General features: G+C 35.8%; 1 protein-coding gene across 1 annotated transcript in view; it reads right to left on the reverse strand.

The window, feature by feature from the left end:
* Positions 1–18748, reverse strand: part of SEC24B (SEC24 homolog B, COPII coat complex component) — a 100169-nt gene that overhangs the window by 14497 nt on the left and 66924 nt on the right. The window contains 8 exon segments of the mRNA XM_030313279.1: positions 2970–3176; positions 3419–3474; positions 4069–4187; positions 6788–6900; positions 8630–8739; positions 9440–9566; positions 12431–12533; positions 15317–15501. Coding sequence (XP_030169139.1) covers positions 2970–3176; positions 3419–3474; positions 4069–4187; positions 6788–6900; positions 8630–8739; positions 9440–9566; positions 12431–12533; positions 15317–15501 — 1020 coding nt within the window.

Raw genomic sequence — 18748 nt, forward strand, 5'->3', positions numbered from 1 at the left:
TAAGTTTTTGAAACATCTAGGTAGTTGGCATAGATCCTACAAGACTAATTGTTAACATTTATAAAGCACTAATAAAGGACTGTTGGAGAGGTTTTAAACAAATTGAAGTTACCTACATTTTACAGGTGAGGAAACTGAGGCAAAAAATGATTAAGTAACAACCAATTACGTGTTTACTGAGTGGCGGACGCTGGAATATAAAACTGAGAAGTCTGGCTCTGGCTCCAGAGTGAGTGCTATTAACCATTACTGTGTACTGTTACATGACAATGTGACAGAATCAAAGACTGATGAAGGTTTTTCCTATTGGCATGAGGACACTTGAGCTGAGAAGGTAGCACTGGTGAAGAGTTAAAAATGCAAGAGTCAGACTCCAATTCTTAACTCCTATGCTACACTGCATAACAAAATATTTCAATCCTCTTAATTATAATGTATGATTACTATATTAGAGTTTACTCAGACATGAAGAAATATGTATATCAGAACAGGTATTTAAGCTTCTGAGTCCCAGGAAATAAAGAAGATTTCTAAAAGTTAAATGAGATAAATAAAACAAAACTGCACTGGAGACTTCAGTAACACATAACACCTTCCTCTGTTCAAAACCCCTCAGTATTCTATGATGGATTGCAATAGATCAATGAACTGAATGCTAGCTGTACTTGATGAGTTTAAAAAATACACTTGCCCTAATTTATTTTAAAATTAGATTTTTTTCTGAAAAGCAACTTAAAAAATGCAGTTTCTGGGATGCCTGGGGGGGCTCAGTTGGTTAAGTGCCCAACTCTTGATCTCAGAATTGTGAGTTCAAAACTTGCTTTGGTCTCCACATTGGGCATGAAGCCTACTTAAAACAAAAACAAAAAACCTTCCTAATAATACAGTTTCTATAATAAGTAAAATATGGCACTATTTTTCTCTAGCAAATTGATGAAGAATAAAAAAACAGTAAAAATAATGGCTAGAAGATTTGAGAGTCCTTAAGGATGCAGTTGAGAAAGAAAGAAAGAAAGAAAGAAAGAAAGAAAGAAAGAAAAGAAAGAAAGAAAGAAAGAAGAAAGAAAGAAAGAAAGAAAGAAAAACCCCAAGCAAGTAAAACACTTTAATAACTTAAGTTTGACCCAATAATTACGCTTCTAGGAATTTTTCCTAAGGAAAAACTAAATATGTGGCTAAATGTTTATGGCATTACTAAAACTGTTTAGTTCAGACTCACAATTAGTTGTAATAGTATTCCCTTGAGATCACATAAAACTTATACAAAGCACAAAAATGATTATTCTAGCTCATTTATTATTTGAAACAAGGGATTAAAATATTCTGACCAAATCTTCATGTAAAACCCAAGTAATATTCAGTCTCATAGTTTTTGGTTTTTGTTTTTCTTTAATAGAGAAAATACTGGAAACAACAGTTCAGTAGCTAGGAGGCAACTAATTAAATCGAGTACTTTCATATTTACTAAAAGATATTCTTTATTTTTGAAAGTTTATTTATGTTTTTAGTAATCTTTACCTTCAAAGCGGGGCTTGAACTCACGACCCTGAGATCAAGAGTTGCATGTTCTTCTGACTGAGCCAGCCAGGTGCCTCTAAAAAATATTTTTTAAAGATAATTTTCAGGGGCACCTGGGTGGCTTAGTTGTAAGCTTCTGACTTCAGCTCAGGTCATTATCTCAAGGTTCGTGAGTTTGAGCCCCGTGTTGGACTCTGTGCTGACAGCTCAGAGCCTGGAGCCTGCTTTGGATTCTGTGTCCCCCTCTCTTTCCGCACCACTCCTGCTTGTGCTCTCTCTCTCTCTCAAAAATAAGTAACATTAAAAAAAAAATTAAGACAATTTTTGGGACCTCAGAAAATGCTCACAATGTACTCTTCAATGAAAAAAAGTCAGTTAAAACATATACTATATACGTATGATGCCTGATTATGCATATTTGTATATGTTTATATAAACATTATTATCTTTTTTTTTTTTAAAGATTTTAAGTAATCTCTACACCCAACATGGGACTCAAACTCAAGACCCCAAGATCAGGAGTTACATGTTCTTCAACCAAGCCAGTGAGGCACCCCTAAATCCTATTATCTTGATAGTAAGTTTATTCTTGTTATACAATGGTTTGTATTATCTTTATAATTAAAATGTTTATGGGGGCTCCTGGGTGGCTCAGTCGGTTAAGCGTCCGATTTCAGCCTAGGTCATGATCTCGCCGTTCCTGAGTTCGAGCCCCACATCGGGCTCTGTGCTGGTAGCCAGAGCCTGGAGCCTGTTTCAGATTCTGTTTCTCCCGCTCTCTCTCTGCCCCTTCCCCACTGACACTCTGTCTCTCTCAAAATAAACATTAAAAATTTTTTTTTAGGGGCGCCTGGGTGGCGCAGTCGGTTAAGCGTCCGACTTCAGCCAGGTCACGATCTCACGGTCCGTGAGTTCGAGCCCCGCGTCGGGCTCTGTGCTGACGGCTCAGAGCCTGGAGCCTGTTTCCGATTCTGTGTCTCCTTCTCTCTGACCCTGCCCCGTTCATGCTCTGTCTCTCTCTGTCCCAAAAATAAATAAACGTTGAAAAAAAAAATTTAAAAAAAAAGAAAAAAAAAAGAAAAAAATTTTTTAAATGTTTATTAGTATGAACATGTTAAATTGTAATATCTCAGATTTAGTATTATCAGTTGTATAACAGAAAAGAGAACTGCAGCCAGAAAATCAAGTCACACCTTCACCATTAGTTACTTAACCTTTGGCAAATTTAATCTATTTTCCTCATCTGTAAAATGAAAGGATTAGAGTAAGTTATTTTTAAATTTCTATGACTTGCAAAGAAAGTAATACAAAGAACGCAAAATGATACATTTTCTCACCAGATTTTTACTATCAATGAAGTAAAAAAGCAGAATAACGAACAAATAATTACACGGGCTATGGAGGTACAAAACAAAATCTTAAACATGACAGAGAAACCAAATCTAAAATACCTTCGTGCTTGATCTCTGATTAGGATCTTCTCTGGACTGCAGAAGTCCTGCACCCAAGGAAGGTAACTGTGTCTGAAATACAGACACACGGCCACCTGTTGGAGACATTAATTTAAAGGCAGCCTGAAGCGCAGGACCAAGGGCACTGTGTGTTTCTCTTGTATTGGTGAACATATTTGGTAATGCATTCAATAAGTCTTTTATAAGCTGGGAAAACAAAGATTAAAAGTTGAATTACTCAGAGGGCAAGGCAATTTTCTTCTTTAAAACATTCTGGAGTATAATATATACCACTGTATCTTAGGGGATATAAACTGAGGGGCCAATAAGTATGCTACCTACATTGTCTATGCAATATTAATATACTAAGTAAACAAATGTTAAAGATTTTAGTAAACAGTTAAAATAACAGAAATATTTTCATACTTTAAGAGAAAAGTCAATCTCACCTCTTTACTTTCATACAGATTCACAAGTAAGCTATCCGGTGTAGGTAGAAAAACATCTAAAGGGAAAACATATATTTTAATCAATAGATAAATCAAGTCAAAAGAATATCATAAATCTAAAAATCTTAGTTTTTAACAGGCTGTATATATAATGGGAACCATGATACTGCTTTATTAAATATATATTATACATATGTGTGTGCACATATAAGTACACACACAGACATAGAAAACTTAGAATGAAATATGTTCCAGAAAACAAACTATATCTATCTAGAGAGAGAGAAGAGAGGAGAGAGAGGAGAGAGAGAAGAGAGGAGACAGAGAGGGAGAGGGAGAAAGAGAGAGAGAGAGAAAGCATGAATTGGGGAGTGGGGCAGAGGGAGAGAGAAAGAATCTAAACAGGCTCCATGCTCAGCACAAAGCCTGATATGGGGCTGGATCCCACAGCCCTGGAATCATGACCTGAGCCAAAATCAAGAGTTGGACGCTCAACCAACTGAGCCACCCAGGCACCTCGCCAGGAAACTGTTTTTAAAGTATCAAAGTGCACCAAATTATCCTTACAGCACTATGACAGAATGTATTGTCAAATACAGTAGCCTCAATTCCAAAATCTATAGTCACAAAAACTTCTATTCACTGCTTACCATCTATATCAGACACAATCAACATTTGAGGTTGTGATAATCCTTCTTGTAAATTGTAGAAATGAATAGTGCTATCGAAGGTCATGAACCCTATTCTTGTTCGTGAATCTCCAGGAAGCCTAAGGATAAAAATGATAATTTTAAATTCAAAGTGTTTAGTAACATATTTTATTAAAAAAAATAATGAAATAGTAAACAAAGTCTAAGAATAATTACACATGCTTTTTCATAGAGGAAAGTTATTCCTCTCTAAACCAACATACATCAGAAAAGAGCAAAGATGAAACATCCCATTTTCAGATGAAACCAACGTGTTTAGAGCTAATACTCAAGAAAACTGAACCATGTTCAAATAATAAACCAAAACTAAAAATGATTAAAAAAATCAAAGATTTCTTACTAACTTTCCTCTAGCACACACTCCTTTAATTAAACATTTACTCATATTTTCAGTTCCAATGCTACAAAAAAAGTGTATGTAGCTCAAACTGTTTAAGGGCAGATGACAAATGAGTACTTTTCAAGAAAAGACAATGTAATTAATGTAAACCAGATTTTATTTTTTAATTCTATTTTATTTATTTATTTATTTATTTATTTATTTATTTTTATATTTATTTAGTTTTGAGAAACAGTGAGACAAAGCGTGAGCGGGGGAGGGGCAGAGACAGGAGGAGACACAGAATCTGAAGCAGGCTCCAGGCTCTGAGAAAGCGGTCAGCACAGAGCCTGATGCGGGGCTGGAACCCATGAACTGTGAGATCATGACCTGAGCTGAAGTCGGACGCTCAACCGACTGAGCCACCCAGGCGCCCCTGTAAATCAGATTTTAATGTGGAAATTTTTAAATAAAAATCACATTTAAGAACATCAAGACATTTTATCTATTATCAGTCCTTTAAAAGTTTTCTGCAAGAACTCAGTATTCAAGAGTCAATGCCATGACAAAAAAAAAGAATAAATGACCATTTCTTTGCCCGTCAGGTTCTCCTAATTGATAAAATGGATGCTTCATCTTACAAAAATATTTTTTAAGTACCACTATGTTAAATGCTGTTATATAATTTATTATTTTAGCAATGCTTTTAAAATATTTTTGAATATCACAGGATGCCAAAACAGTGTACATCAAAAACAAGAAACATTATTACTGTTATGCATGATTGATCAGGCCAGTCAGATAGTCTGCAAAGTCAAAGAAAATTTCAGAAAACAATGCACCAACTTATGTGGGTGTTTAGTTTACCAATACTGGTCAAGATTTATGATGTTTCTACAGATGATTCTTTACTCCTCTGAAATTTCTAAGGTCATGGAGTGTTAGGGCTGTTTGTTACCGATTAGAATGGAGACTCCCTATCTACTCTACTCCAAGCTCAAAATTCAGAGTTGAGATGCAATTGCTCCATATCAAATGGCTTTTTCTCCAAGTTATAACCATAGCCCTTTCCAAAAACATGTTATCTTCTTTTTTTACTTTCCTAATGCTATTTTCTGCTTAATAATAATAAAAAAAAAATATGTGTGTGTATGTGTGTGTATATATATATTTGTATGTTATGTTTTAAATAATTTGCCATTCCCAATTTTATCCTTTTGGTTTGGCATGGTCTATTTAACTCACAAATAGTCATGCACTGGACAGGCTCCTGTTTCTAGGGTCATATCCTCATACTTTTTCAGCAAGCTGACTCTTCAGCTTTAAAACTATTTCTTTGCAGTCTTCCATTGCTACTCACTGCTGAAACTACACCCGAATTAATAAGTACTTGTGCCGAAAAACAGGGCAAATGCTTCACTCAAGGATGAAATTATGAAAACTCTAAGTTACTAAAAGCAAATCATTTAAAGTTTCTGGGTATTTTTATCTCAACGTTATCCACTAGTCATAGGCCCAGATCAGTGATATGTAGACTATGGTAACAGAGCAAGGATTCTCAGACTTAAATGGAAGGTGGGAGAGAACCTTCTGAAATCACCAGGAGTACTTCTGACAAAGTATTTATATATAACCACCCTTACTCCTCTACACATGGCAAGAACCAATGCAGGTGTCAGCCACTCTTACTAATAACCTTAAGTCATATATCCTGTAGGTTTGGGGAGTAAAAAAAGAAATGTACAAACTACTTTGTTTTCCAGAGATTTGGAAGGTCCATTTTTGAAGCTAGTTGAGGGTCTCCTTCATGACCAATACTAGGCAGGATTTAGAGCCAATATCCTATACCCTGTTTCTAATTGCACGATATAGCTCATTTCTAATGTGTCAAAATGAAGAGCTCAGTTTCTGGCTTCCTGAAATATTCAGCACAAAATCAATTCCTTCTTCCCTTTTATCTGGCTCATTTTCTCATTAGGACATTTGAAACTCATGAAAAACTCCTTGCTCAGGCAAAAATTACAGCTAGATTTCTCTCATCTGGATCCTTGATATCCTGGTCAGTGTTCAGATCTGTCAAGTCAGAGGAACAGTTAGATGAGATCTAAATTCCTTAGCAAGTATTAAACATTTAGAATTTTATGATTTGGACAGCAAGTCATGAATCATAATAATTGAAGTAGCAGGATCCTTGGTCTGAGGTGGACAAGAAGTACTGTGCAGTGATAGATAAATGAAGTCAAACTGTAATAAAAACGAACCCCATAAATTGCTAATAAACTTCACATTTATATATATTTGTACACACACAAACACATTATGAGTAAAAACATTTCTTACTTGTCTAGATTTTCTAACAACGACTGGCACAAAATTGTCAAATATCCAGCTTCCACTGCATTATGAGATACATCTAAAACAAATAAGTAAACTGCAGGTTGAGGAGGACGAAGCTGAAAGGAATAAAAATAATGTAATTTATTTAGTAGGTACAGTTTATTCTTTTCATACCACTGTTACCACTGGGTATTTACTGATGACACAAAAAAATACACACATAGGATCGATATTTTGTAAGATCTAATGTGCTAAAGAAAATGACATTCCTTTAACTTTTTTTCTTATAAAGTTGGTTATGGATTAAGCATAATAAGGTAGTTGTTACACAGTAATAGTTAAATAAGCTAAATGTCTTCCTGATAGAGTGCTGACTGAGCTATCTTCCAAAGAAAAATTAAGCTTATTTACTATTTAATGCGAACCTCTATATCCCTTCCCTACTCCAAAAAACATTGTTTTTTATATTTAGTTTTTAGAATCTTACAACTGATAGTAGTAGCCATTAGTACTAGCTGTTGGGTCACCTGGTGGTGGCTAAGTCACAAGTATTAAGTGCTAAGTGTAAAGAAAGTGCTTGTGATGGTATTCTAAGTATGTTAAGTCATTATCTGGTAGAGATATATACTGAAGTATTTATAGGTTAAATGATATGATGCTGGGATCAGCATTTAATAAACTCCAGGGTGGGTGAGGGGAGGGAACACTGGGGTGGACTGGGTTTAGATGAAATGTATTTAGCAAAATGTTGCTAACTGTTGAAGCTTGGTGATAGGTAAATAATGGCTTACTATACTATTATTTCTTTTTTGCAGTAGGCTTGAAAAATTACTGCTATAGAAAGTTAAAAGGATATATAAAATCTTTTTTTTTTTTCTTAATATGCCAACCAAAGATCATACGGCAAAAATTAAAGATTAACTTCTTGCTTCACCACTTCAATTAGATTGAGATCCTAAGGAGCCATAACAGAGTTGGGAATGTAAGTTGTAAAGAAGGCAAGAAGTTCAGAGTAAAAGTGCCCAAAAGTAAAAGTTAATATATGGAAACAGACAAGGAAATAGTAGTTAAGTGGGGAGATGCTAAACTGGACACAAAGGACCATAAAAATCACAAAAATAAAGAGAGACATGGGTTGAACACCAGGAATTTAATACACATTAACTGTCCCTGTTCACCTTTCCCCACTAGCAACACCTTACATTTTTGCAGGCGACAAAGATTAGTAATGAGGATACTGAAGAAATGTAGGTTATTATAAATGCATTTAAAATGAATAGATATGATAAAGAGGAGAACTTTAGCTAAGAATTCATTTTTGTAAATAGAAAAGAAGAATGAGATCTTAAAGGACTAGTATAATTAAAGAACAAGTAGAATTTTGTGATGAACTGGAGAGAGAAAAATTAAAGTGAGGTCGATATCCATTTATCTTGATATCTGTACTGGGTGAACCAGTAAGATGGTGATATCTTTAGGAGCCGGAAAACTGCAGTTTTTGGCAAAAACATGAGTTTTTCTGTTTGAAGGTCTTAAATATTAAATGGCAAAAGGATATTTATATTCATTCCATGACAGTAATCAAATCAAAATGACAACAAATTATAAATGTAAGTGCTTATCACAAAATTTTACTAATGTTTCTTAGTGACATAACTGCATTCTTTTAGGACATCAAGTAACCTTTATAAAAAGTTTTCTATTTGTTAAGTATAAACTTTCGGTATTATTGTAAAAAATTAATACTGGGGACAATACAAAATTTTGCAAGAATTTACCTCACAGAAAATTATAAATGACCAATACAGTTATATCCTATGGCTAATATTTACACTGAGTAGTTACCATGTAATCTGAAGAAGCAATGAATTCCACAGTTGAATTCTGAACTTCTGGTCGTTTATGAGGCTCTCCATAAGATCGAGTTAGGGGGTTATACATAAATTCTTCAGGAACTAGGTAACAAACAGAAATCCAGTACAAAGTTAGTAGTATGTTTTGTAACTAAACACACATGTACATACCAAGAAATAAACACCTTCGTCAATATCTGTATCAAGTTTCAACAGTTCTGTGAACATCTAATGGTAAAAACACTCCTTAAAAAATATATCAAGATAAAATAAACATATAGTGAAATCAAGTGAGGAAACCAGGACACGGGCAACCTTGTTTCCCAGGCTTGTGTCCTATTTATTATATCACATGACATGAAAAGAAATCAGACAGAAACACAAATTTGAAAGCAATTATACTACAAGGACCTAAAAAATGAGTAAAGGGAAACCAGACAGACCTGCTGGTAGGCACATGTCTACACATACTGGTAAAAACGTATGTTTGCTTTAATGGACCAATTATATCTGGTAATGTAGAAACTGAAGATAATCTTAACTTGGCAGGATCAAGCACAGTTAGTCTACATGACCTTCACTGCTTGTTCTGTGAATATTATTTTTATTTGGCCTTACTGTCACTCTGCTTATTATCAATTATCCCCGGGCCAGCCAAGATGAAGTGTCCCTAGCCTACATTTTCTCCATTAAAAGGGGCCTGAAAGTTTTTGAAGCAATGAGGAAAGAGACCAGATAGACAAAATTGTCAAAATGTTTAAAATAGTATTAAACACACTTATTTTAAGAATCTGAAACTCACCATCATTAACTCTATAGCACAAATTGCATTTCCATCTACGTTGATCAATGAAGGATACAAAAGGGTTGATATATGTTCGACACGACCGGCACCTCACGATGGTGTTTGATGTTATCACTGGTAATTGCTAGGAAGTAAAATAAAGACGCTGTAGCAGAAAAATCATCACAGGGAAAAACGGAACGCATACTGCTCTGCTCCACATACACAACAGAAACCATAACTGAGTTTTGGAATTGATGCCTTTTAATAAAATCCAGTGATGTGCTGAGCAACACAGGCAGCTGTCAAGTTTTCTCCCCCTTTGTCACAAACTGTAAAATAACACCAAAACATTTTATTACCAAATGTAATAAAAGTTATTGGCTCATAAGAAAAGCCTGGTTGGCCAAGACAATAACTCAGAGCTCATCAGGTAGACTCAAGAAATATCAGTGAGAAAGAAAAATGTACCACATAAAAATGTCTTTGTCTTTGTTGCCCGACAGCACCTGGTACTAGACCATCAGGCACTGCTCACCAGCCAGCCACACAGTCCTGATGGGAACCGAGGCCACAAAAACACAAACACGATGTGCTTTAAAAAAAAAAAAAAAAAAAAAAAAAAAATACAGGGGCGCCTGGGTGGCTCAGTCGTTAAGTGGCCGACTTCGGCTCAGGTCATGATCTCACGGCCTGTGCGTTCGAGCCCCGCGTTGGGCTCTGTGCTGACAGCTCAGAGCCTGGAGCCTGTTTCAGATTCTGTGTCTCCCTCTCTCTGACCCTCCCCTGTTCATGCTCTGTCTCTCCCTGTCTCAAAAATAAATAAAATGTTAAAAAAAAAATACAAAAAAAAAAATACACGAGAGGCACCTGGGTGGCTCAGTTGGTTAAGAGTCCAACTTCGGCTCAGGTCATGATCTCATGGTTTGTGAGTTGGAGCCCTGCATTGGGTTCCGTGCAGACAGCTCAGAGCCTGGAGCCTGCTTCTGTCTCCCTCACTTTCTGCCCTCCCCTGCTTGTGCTCTCCCTCTCTCTCTCTCTCTCTCAAAAATAAACATTAACAACAACAACAACAAAAAGACATGAACAAAATGTGTGTGTGTGTGTGTGAGACAGTCTTAGATAATCAAAGGCAGAAGTTCTACCTAATTTTGAACAAGTTATTTTTTAAGAGAATGAGAATGTTTCGGTGCTAAACTTATCAAAAAAAAGACCACTGAAATGCTGGTAATTTTAGTGATCTTTTTAAAAGTGTTGAGGGGGCAAAGATTATAAATTATGATATATAAAAATAAACTTATAAGGGCACGTGGGTAGCTCACTCGGTTAAGTGTCCAACTTTAGCTCAGGTCATGATCTCATGGTTTGTGAGTTTGAACCCTACATTGGGCTCTGTGCTGACACTGTGGAGCCTACTTGGGATCCTCTCTCCCTCTCTCCGCCCCCCCCCCCAAATAAATACATAAACTTAAAAGTCAGCATGAAAAATATTCAAAAATAAACTTATAAATCTGTTTTGGACTCCTTTAAAAAAAAGGGAAAAGGGAAGAAAGGGCTTGGGAAGCGAACTTTATATTTAATTTAAGAACTTTAGAAAATATGAAAAAACACTAAAACCCCAAATATTATTCAATTAATTCAATTAATCCCTGATAACATTTTAGTATATTTCCTTCTCGCTTTTTTCCATCTATACATAAATATTTATATCTTTGTATTTAATTTCTTTAACATACACAGTTTTTATTACACAAGTAATGACAAAAACACTTCATGAAAAAATCAGGAAGCACAATTAACTGAAAATGAGAAAACAAAGAATTACCCAGGATTCTACAGCCCAGAGGAAACCACTGTTGCCAATTTAGTGTATACACTTCCAGAAAATATCATATATGGCATCTGTGTTTAGACAAAAATTCTCACTTATGTATATAGGAAATTAACTATCTTGGTTTAGAGATAAATGGCTGAAATAGTATTATAGGTGATGATACAGCATTTACTGAATGAATAAATTCAAGGTATTTATTGTGTATCATAATTATTTTATTTTCTATTCACTCTCTTCCTTTCTATACATCCTAGTATGAAAGTTAGTTCCATAAGGAACCTTACTGACCTTTATAACCTCAGCATCTGGCACAATAGGTAGTTAATAAACACTTTTTTTTTTTTTTATAAATGAGGGCAAAAGAAACTCAGCAGCAGTAAGGATAGAAAATCACAGCAGTAAAAAAATGTGAGGGGGAAATACAACTTACAAAGTATAAATAAAATATATCTGGATAAACTTGTGAAGTTTAGAGTTTTAGTTTAAAGACAACATATTTGCATAAAATAGCAGAAGTGTATGTAAAAATCCAGCAAGCTCGGCATTAAACCAACAGACTGTGGAAACATAAACAAGTAATGTTTTAATTCAATAGACTTGAAGCATTTGGACTTATTATTACAAAGGTTATTTGTTCAGTACAGTTAGGAACATCATATAGTTTTCCTCCCTAACTGGACATTACTGTTGGTACAACCTTTATGTTTAATAGAGCTCCCAAAGGTTATCTGCAATGGTCTTCCCAATTTCCAAAAGTACTAAACTTTCAAAATCCAGCTCAGACCTCGACAGTCACAGAAAACCTCTGCTACTGCACCTAGAGAAAATCACTTCCCATCCTGTACTCAGTGCCTAAGTACCTCACAGAATCTGGTTAGTTACGTATTGGTTACCCTATACCATCATTTATTTGTTTTTACATCTTTGTCCCCTGTTACATATAAATTTCTTAGGAGCAAAGTCAATGACTTATTTATCTCTGTATTTATCGGTGCTCAGAGCCTGTCACAGAGCAGGTACTTTAAAAAACAATGTCTGCTGAGTTGAGTTTGATTATTTCTAACTTAAAAAATAAAAGAAGATGAAAAATAATCTCCCAGAAAATATACAATCCAAACACCCTGCACACAAACATACATCAGTATCCACAAATATTTTGAAATATGTCACTTTACCGTCAGGTCTCTGAAAGGATGTAACAGCAATCCTAAAGGAAGCTTAGCTTTATTCAGTAAAGCCTGGGTCTGTGGAATATTTGTCAAAGTACACCGAAATGAACTGCAAAAAACAGAGGCAACACGGACTATATTAGCTATCAGAGAAAAAACATACTGAAGTAGACAGCTGTAGATAATTAACATTCAAGGGTACAGATGAAAATTATCTGAGAATGTTCTAGAACTAGAACTAGAAAGATCCGTGTTACTCTAAGCAGGCATATTTGCAATATATGTCAAAAGACCTAAATCAAGGACTCAACATTTTCATGGTGGAAACGTTTAACACATTTGGGAAAAAACATTATGACTAAGAATGTGAATCGGAGGGAGTAGAAAACACAAGTGAACAGGTATACCCCCGCATCTTTAGTAATGCTGTTTCTGCTTTCCTGCCCATTTTCCACCTGTTGAAACTCTCTTACTATGAGACTCCTCAAAATTATCGCTTCTTCTGAAACCACCCTTCCTTCTGCTAACAAGTCAGAAGAAATGACGTCTTCCTGTGCTTTGAGATCAGTTTATGCTTCTATGTATTACTCTGCCTTGCCTTAGGGTTGTGTACCTTGTCTGTCTTTTCCCCTTGAGATCAGAGATCATTTTGTCCTGTGTGACCCTAGCACTATTCCTCTCTTAGACAAAGTGCTTATAGCTCATTGAGTTATAAGTCAAGGTCAGTAGACACAGAATCAATAAAGGAGCAATCAAAGAGATAAGAAGCAAGAAGTACTGGACACCAGAAAAGAAATTTTAAGAAGAGCAGGTGATAGTATGTAGAGATATCCAGATACGTACAGACTTCGGGCTGGTGGTGTTCCATGAACGCACTAAGGCGGTCCCTGCTTCACGACTTCTGTGTTTACTGTTCATGCAGCTTGGCACACTTGGTTTGTTCTCATACTTCATTCAGATCTCTACTCAAATGTTAACTCCGTGAGAAAAACCTATCCTGACTCCTCAATTAAAAACAGCCAACCTCTACCCTTACTACTCTCTACCTCATAGTAATATTCTGACATTACATTACACGCATGATCCCTAACTTATGAAGGTTAACTTACGATTTTTTGACTGTTCATAATATGTCTTCCCTAATAGCATAAAGGTTGCAAATGATTAGGAACTCTGCTTACTGCTTCATTCCTAGCACCTAAAACCAGTGCCTGGCCCTTAATTTAGAAGGCATTTGATAAATATTTATTGAATAAATGATTTATCGTTTTATGTAGGCACAATTATTACTCCTGTTTTACAGCTGACAACACTGAAAATTTGAGAAGTTAAGAAATTTGCACAGTCTTGGGGCACCTGAGTGGCTCAGTTGGTTAAGCATCCAACTTTGGCTCAGGTCATGATCTCACGGTTCGTGAATTTGAGACCCACGTCGGGCTCACTGCTGTCAGTGCAGAGCCCACTTCAGATCCTCTGTCCCCCTCTCTCTTTGCCCCTCCCCCACTTGTCCCCTCTCAAAAATGAGTACTAAAAAAAAATGTGCAGAGCCTTACAGCTATTTATCAGTGGAACCATGGTAAGAACCTGTGTCTGTCCAGCTCTAAAGTCTACACTCCTAATTGCTCTGCGTTGCTATTTTGATAACAGAGAGATTTTCACAGAAAACACACACACCATCCCCTGAACCTGTGGAATCTCTTCAAACATATACATAGACCACATTCACCTACTTAGGGGATGCCTAATCTTCTATAATACAAGGCCAAAATCCACATACTTACGACCTGATAGCAACTTATATTCACAGGAATAGGCAGCTGTTTTTATCCTAGAATCAGTGATTATACATTTTTATGACAATGATCTTGATGCTGCCTTAGGCACCGATGGGGGATTGGTGGCAGTGGGTAGGAGAAGAGGGGGAATCTTCGGAGCGGCTCTATTTTCTGTTTCCTGTATTGGAATTCTCTATAAAATTTTGGTTGAAAAAAGAGAAGCTTATGGTTTTTTAAAAAAGGTAGAACATCACTGCCTTAATAAAGGAAAATAATGGCTGTAAAAAAGAACGCTAATTCTAATGCAAGGAAGAAGACAACATCTTTCTGTGAAGCAGAGTTTACTTTATGAAGGAGAGATTTCAGGAGCAGAAAGATGTTTTCTAAAAAGCATCTAGGTGCAGAGAAATATCCTATTCTTAGGAGGAAGAAGTACTGAAAGCAAACAAGAACAGAACTCGTAGTTTTGAAGGTACTGTAATGTGAGTGACAGAGCTCACCTACCCAGAGGATGCACCAGGGCTTGGTGGCCACCAGATGCAAACTGTCAGTGAAACTTCTCCATGAGGTGAGGAAAACTCAAAAAAGGAAATCTTAAGCCTGGGGATAATGGTCTTCGCATTCTATGCTGAGTAGGCAAAGAAAACTCAGAGATAAACCATTTACCTAAACCTGTTCTTGGGATTATATATGTGAAGTCTGCATCCTTTTCAAGCAAAGATTGAAGGGTATACATTTTTAAAGATTCCACCTTATTTTAAGAGACATCAGAAGTTACTCCTGGTGAAAAGTAAGGGAAAATAAATTTAAGAAAAATATAGTTAAATCTGGGTTCCTGAAACCCTTCACTCAAATAGAAAAAAAATTCCCTCACATTAGGTGACAGGGAATAGGACTGAATGGAGACAGAGATGGAGGCATGAACAGGACCTAAACTGAATTTTACCTAAACTGAACAGGACCTAGAACTTCTATACAAACTAAAATACAAAAGTCTGGATTAACAAAACTTCCAGTCAAAGAATTAATATCCTATCACTTTTACTAGTTTTGAAACTCAAACAACATTTCTGACAAAGTGTATTACTTACTAAAGATTATAAAAATAAATACTTACTCTGGGCTACAGTTTAATTTTTTGAGGTCTAAATTCAAGTTAGGTACAGGAGCCCAAACAGGAGTCATGGGTAAAATATTCCTCTCCTGGGTGAGGTTTACAGGTCTCAGACTTTCTGGTTGTGGAGAACTTTGAAGACTCAGTCCTCCCAGACTGGAGGACAGCTGGTTCATACCAGGATACTGCTAAAAACACAATTCAAAACAAAACAAACAAAAGAACAATAAAATCAAATTGAATACAATGTATTCTATTACAGGATTTTAACATTCGGAGTTAAGTGAGAAAATATAAGAATTTAATAAACATAAACAAAGGGGAGGCAGTGTGCCTGGTGGGTGGCTCAGTTGGTTAAGTGTCTCACTCCTGATTTCCGCCCAGGTCATGATCTCATGGGTTCATGAGTTTGAGCCCTGTGTCAGGTTCTGTGCTGACATCGTGGAAGCTGCTTAGGATTCTCTCTCTCCCTTTCTCTGCCCCTCCCCTGCTCCTTCTTCTCACTCTCACTCTCTCTCTCTCTCTCTCAAAATAAACATTAGAAAATATTAAGCCTGGCTTGGTAACAGAATGATTTAAAAGGGTAGCTCAATTTAAAACATTCTTGAAAAAAACCTCAAAACAAAATACTGAAAAAACAGTATTAGTATTAGTACAGTTACTGTACTAATTACTAGTTACAGTTACTGTAACTAACAGTACAGTTACAGTATTAGTACAGTTAAACCTCATAACAAAATTTTCAGCAACAATGTTTTTCAACATTAAAAATCTGGTTTCTGTGAATACAGAAAGGCATAATGAATACATACATGCTTATGTTTGCAAGGTTTTTCAATGATCAATTTTTGGAATAATGAGTTGATGCCATAAAAATGTACAATGCTGTTTTGCTTTGCTTATTTTTTCTGTTACCTTTGTTATATTTAGTATTATTATGAATGCATGGCTTTCTATCAACTCCAAGTGACTGAATTACAGTTATTATTTATTTTAATGCTCAAACTACCCAATTTTTTTGCCAGTGGAAAAAAGATAGATTATTTAATACATGACAGTGAACTTAGAGCTAACTATTTATAGAGGTGGGGAGGGGGATGAGATTTATTGTTTACAGTATGAGCCAAAATAAAACCTTAAATAGATTAAAGATGCAAAATTGAAACAACCAAAGAACTAAAACAATTTATAGCTGGAATATTTCCTAACCTGAAGGCTGAAAAGATCTTCTAAAGGACACAAACAAAAGTTAAAACAAAAATCACAATAGGACTATTTAAAATTTAGACATTCCTTCAATGTCAAAAAAAACCCCACTAAAATTAAATACAAATGTCGAGCTGGAAGGAAAAATTACAATGTGTATTAGACAAAAGGTTATTATACTTATTATAGATAGCTTTTACAAACCAGAAGACCTGAATAATGGTGAAATAATATGAACTGGAATTTCAGTAAAGAAACATAAATGACTAATAGTTATAAAAAATCTTTGCTTATAAAAAATAATTCTTGGTGGACTTTGTAATATAGAAGAATGGGCAGTCATAGACACTTTTACTGCCTACTGGATATCTACACTTAAATGTTATCAGGCATTTTAACTTAACATGGCCAACTCGATTCTCACTCCTAGACCTGTTGTCTCTCTTCATCATCAAAGTAAAAGCACTACCCTATACCCAGTTGCTCTGCCAAAAACCTAAGTTATCCTTGCTGTCTTCCTTTCTTTCACTTATCATAATCAGTTCATCAATAAGTCAACTTTCATCCATCCACTGTTCATTACCTCTACTGATACCACCTTAGAACAAAGCATAGTCCTACATTTCTGTGATTGTGGCAAAGCTTCCATTTGTCTCTGTTTCCATTTTTGTCTTTTCAAATACTTCCATCCATAATCTGTTCTTCACACAGTAGCCAAAATGATTCTCTAAATAACGTAAATCGGGTATCACTCCATTACAAAAAATCTCCACTGTCTCCCCTCTGTACTTGGGATAAAATCCAAGCTTCCGATGATAGTCCTTCCCTAGCTCTCTGATCTTATTCCTATTGCTAACTGAGTTCCAGCCATACCAAGACTTTATTCTTGCAACACATCACAGTTGCTCCTGTCTTAAGTCTTTGCATGTATGCTTCCTCAGCCTGAAATGCTCTACCCCCAGATTTTTCCATGCCTGGCTTTTGTCATTAAAATGGTATTTCAAACAGAATTTCTACAGTGAGGGATTTCCTAACTATCTATTCTATATCCCCAACCCTAGCAATTTCTTCAACTTGTCTTACTTCACAGCACTTGTGACTATTTGAAATTATCTCATTAATTTATTGATTTACTTATTTACTGTCCCAGGGAACCTACCCCTCCCAACAAATTTCTGACAGCAAGAACTTTGTTTTGTTTACTGAGCTCCTCTTGTATCCTCAGTGCCTAAAGTAGTGCTGTCACACAGTAGGAACTCAGTAAGTTTTTACTGAATGCATAAGTGGAAATTTTAAAGTCTTATAAAATTAGGTGCTTTGATTCAGTAATTCCACCTGAAGAAATTTCATCTAAGAAAACGAGACAGATGCATCAAGGTGTGTATGCATATAAAAGTTGACTTTAACAATTATGCCCAACAATAGCAAATTGGTTGATTATAAAACACTATGCAGCTACCAGAGGAAGGATATATAGAAAGGTTTTGTCTTTTGCTATGAAAAGAACAAAAAGTTTCTAAAACAATATCCCTACTTATCAACTTCTTTTGTTTGTTTAAAAAAGCCATTAGATGTCCAGTTTCCTTCCTAGCTCTTCCCCCAAAGTGCATAGCAAGAAACTTGGAAGGACAGACTCCAAGTGTTGCTGTTTACATCTTGATAGTGGGAATATTGTTTGGTATTTATTTTCCTCTTTGTGCTTATCTGCACTTTTCTACAGTTGATCATGTCTTTTTTTTTCAGGGGGGAGGTTAAAAAAAAAAAGTGCTAAATACATTATTTACATTAGCCAAGAAATGGAAACAGTCCAAGTGTCCATCGATGCTAAGTGAAATAAGTCATTCAGAGAAAGACAAATACCATATGACTTCACTCATATGTGGAATTTAAGAAACAAAAAAAATGAGCAAAGGGGGAAAAATAAGAGAGAAAGGCAAACCAAAAAACAGATTCTTAACTATAGAGAACAAACTGATTGTTATTAGAGGGGATGAGGGTGAGGGGGATGCATGAAATAGGTGATGGGGATTAAGGAGTGCACTTGTCGTGATTAAAATAGAAACTTAAAAAAAATAAAAAAAAGCTTTTGACTAAAAAAAAAAGCACTATAGGGGCGCCTGGGTGGCGCAGTCGGTTAAACGTCCGACTTCAGCCAGGTCACGATCTCGCAGTCCGTGAGTTCGAGCCCCGCGTCAGGCTCTGGGCTGATGGCTCAGAGCCTGGAGCCTG

Source organism: Lynx canadensis, chromosome B1, assembly GCF_007474595.2.
Source record: "Lynx canadensis isolate LIC74 chromosome B1, mLynCan4.pri.v2, whole genome shotgun sequence".
Lineage (NCBI taxonomy): Eukaryota > Metazoa > Chordata > Mammalia > Carnivora > Felidae > Lynx > Lynx canadensis.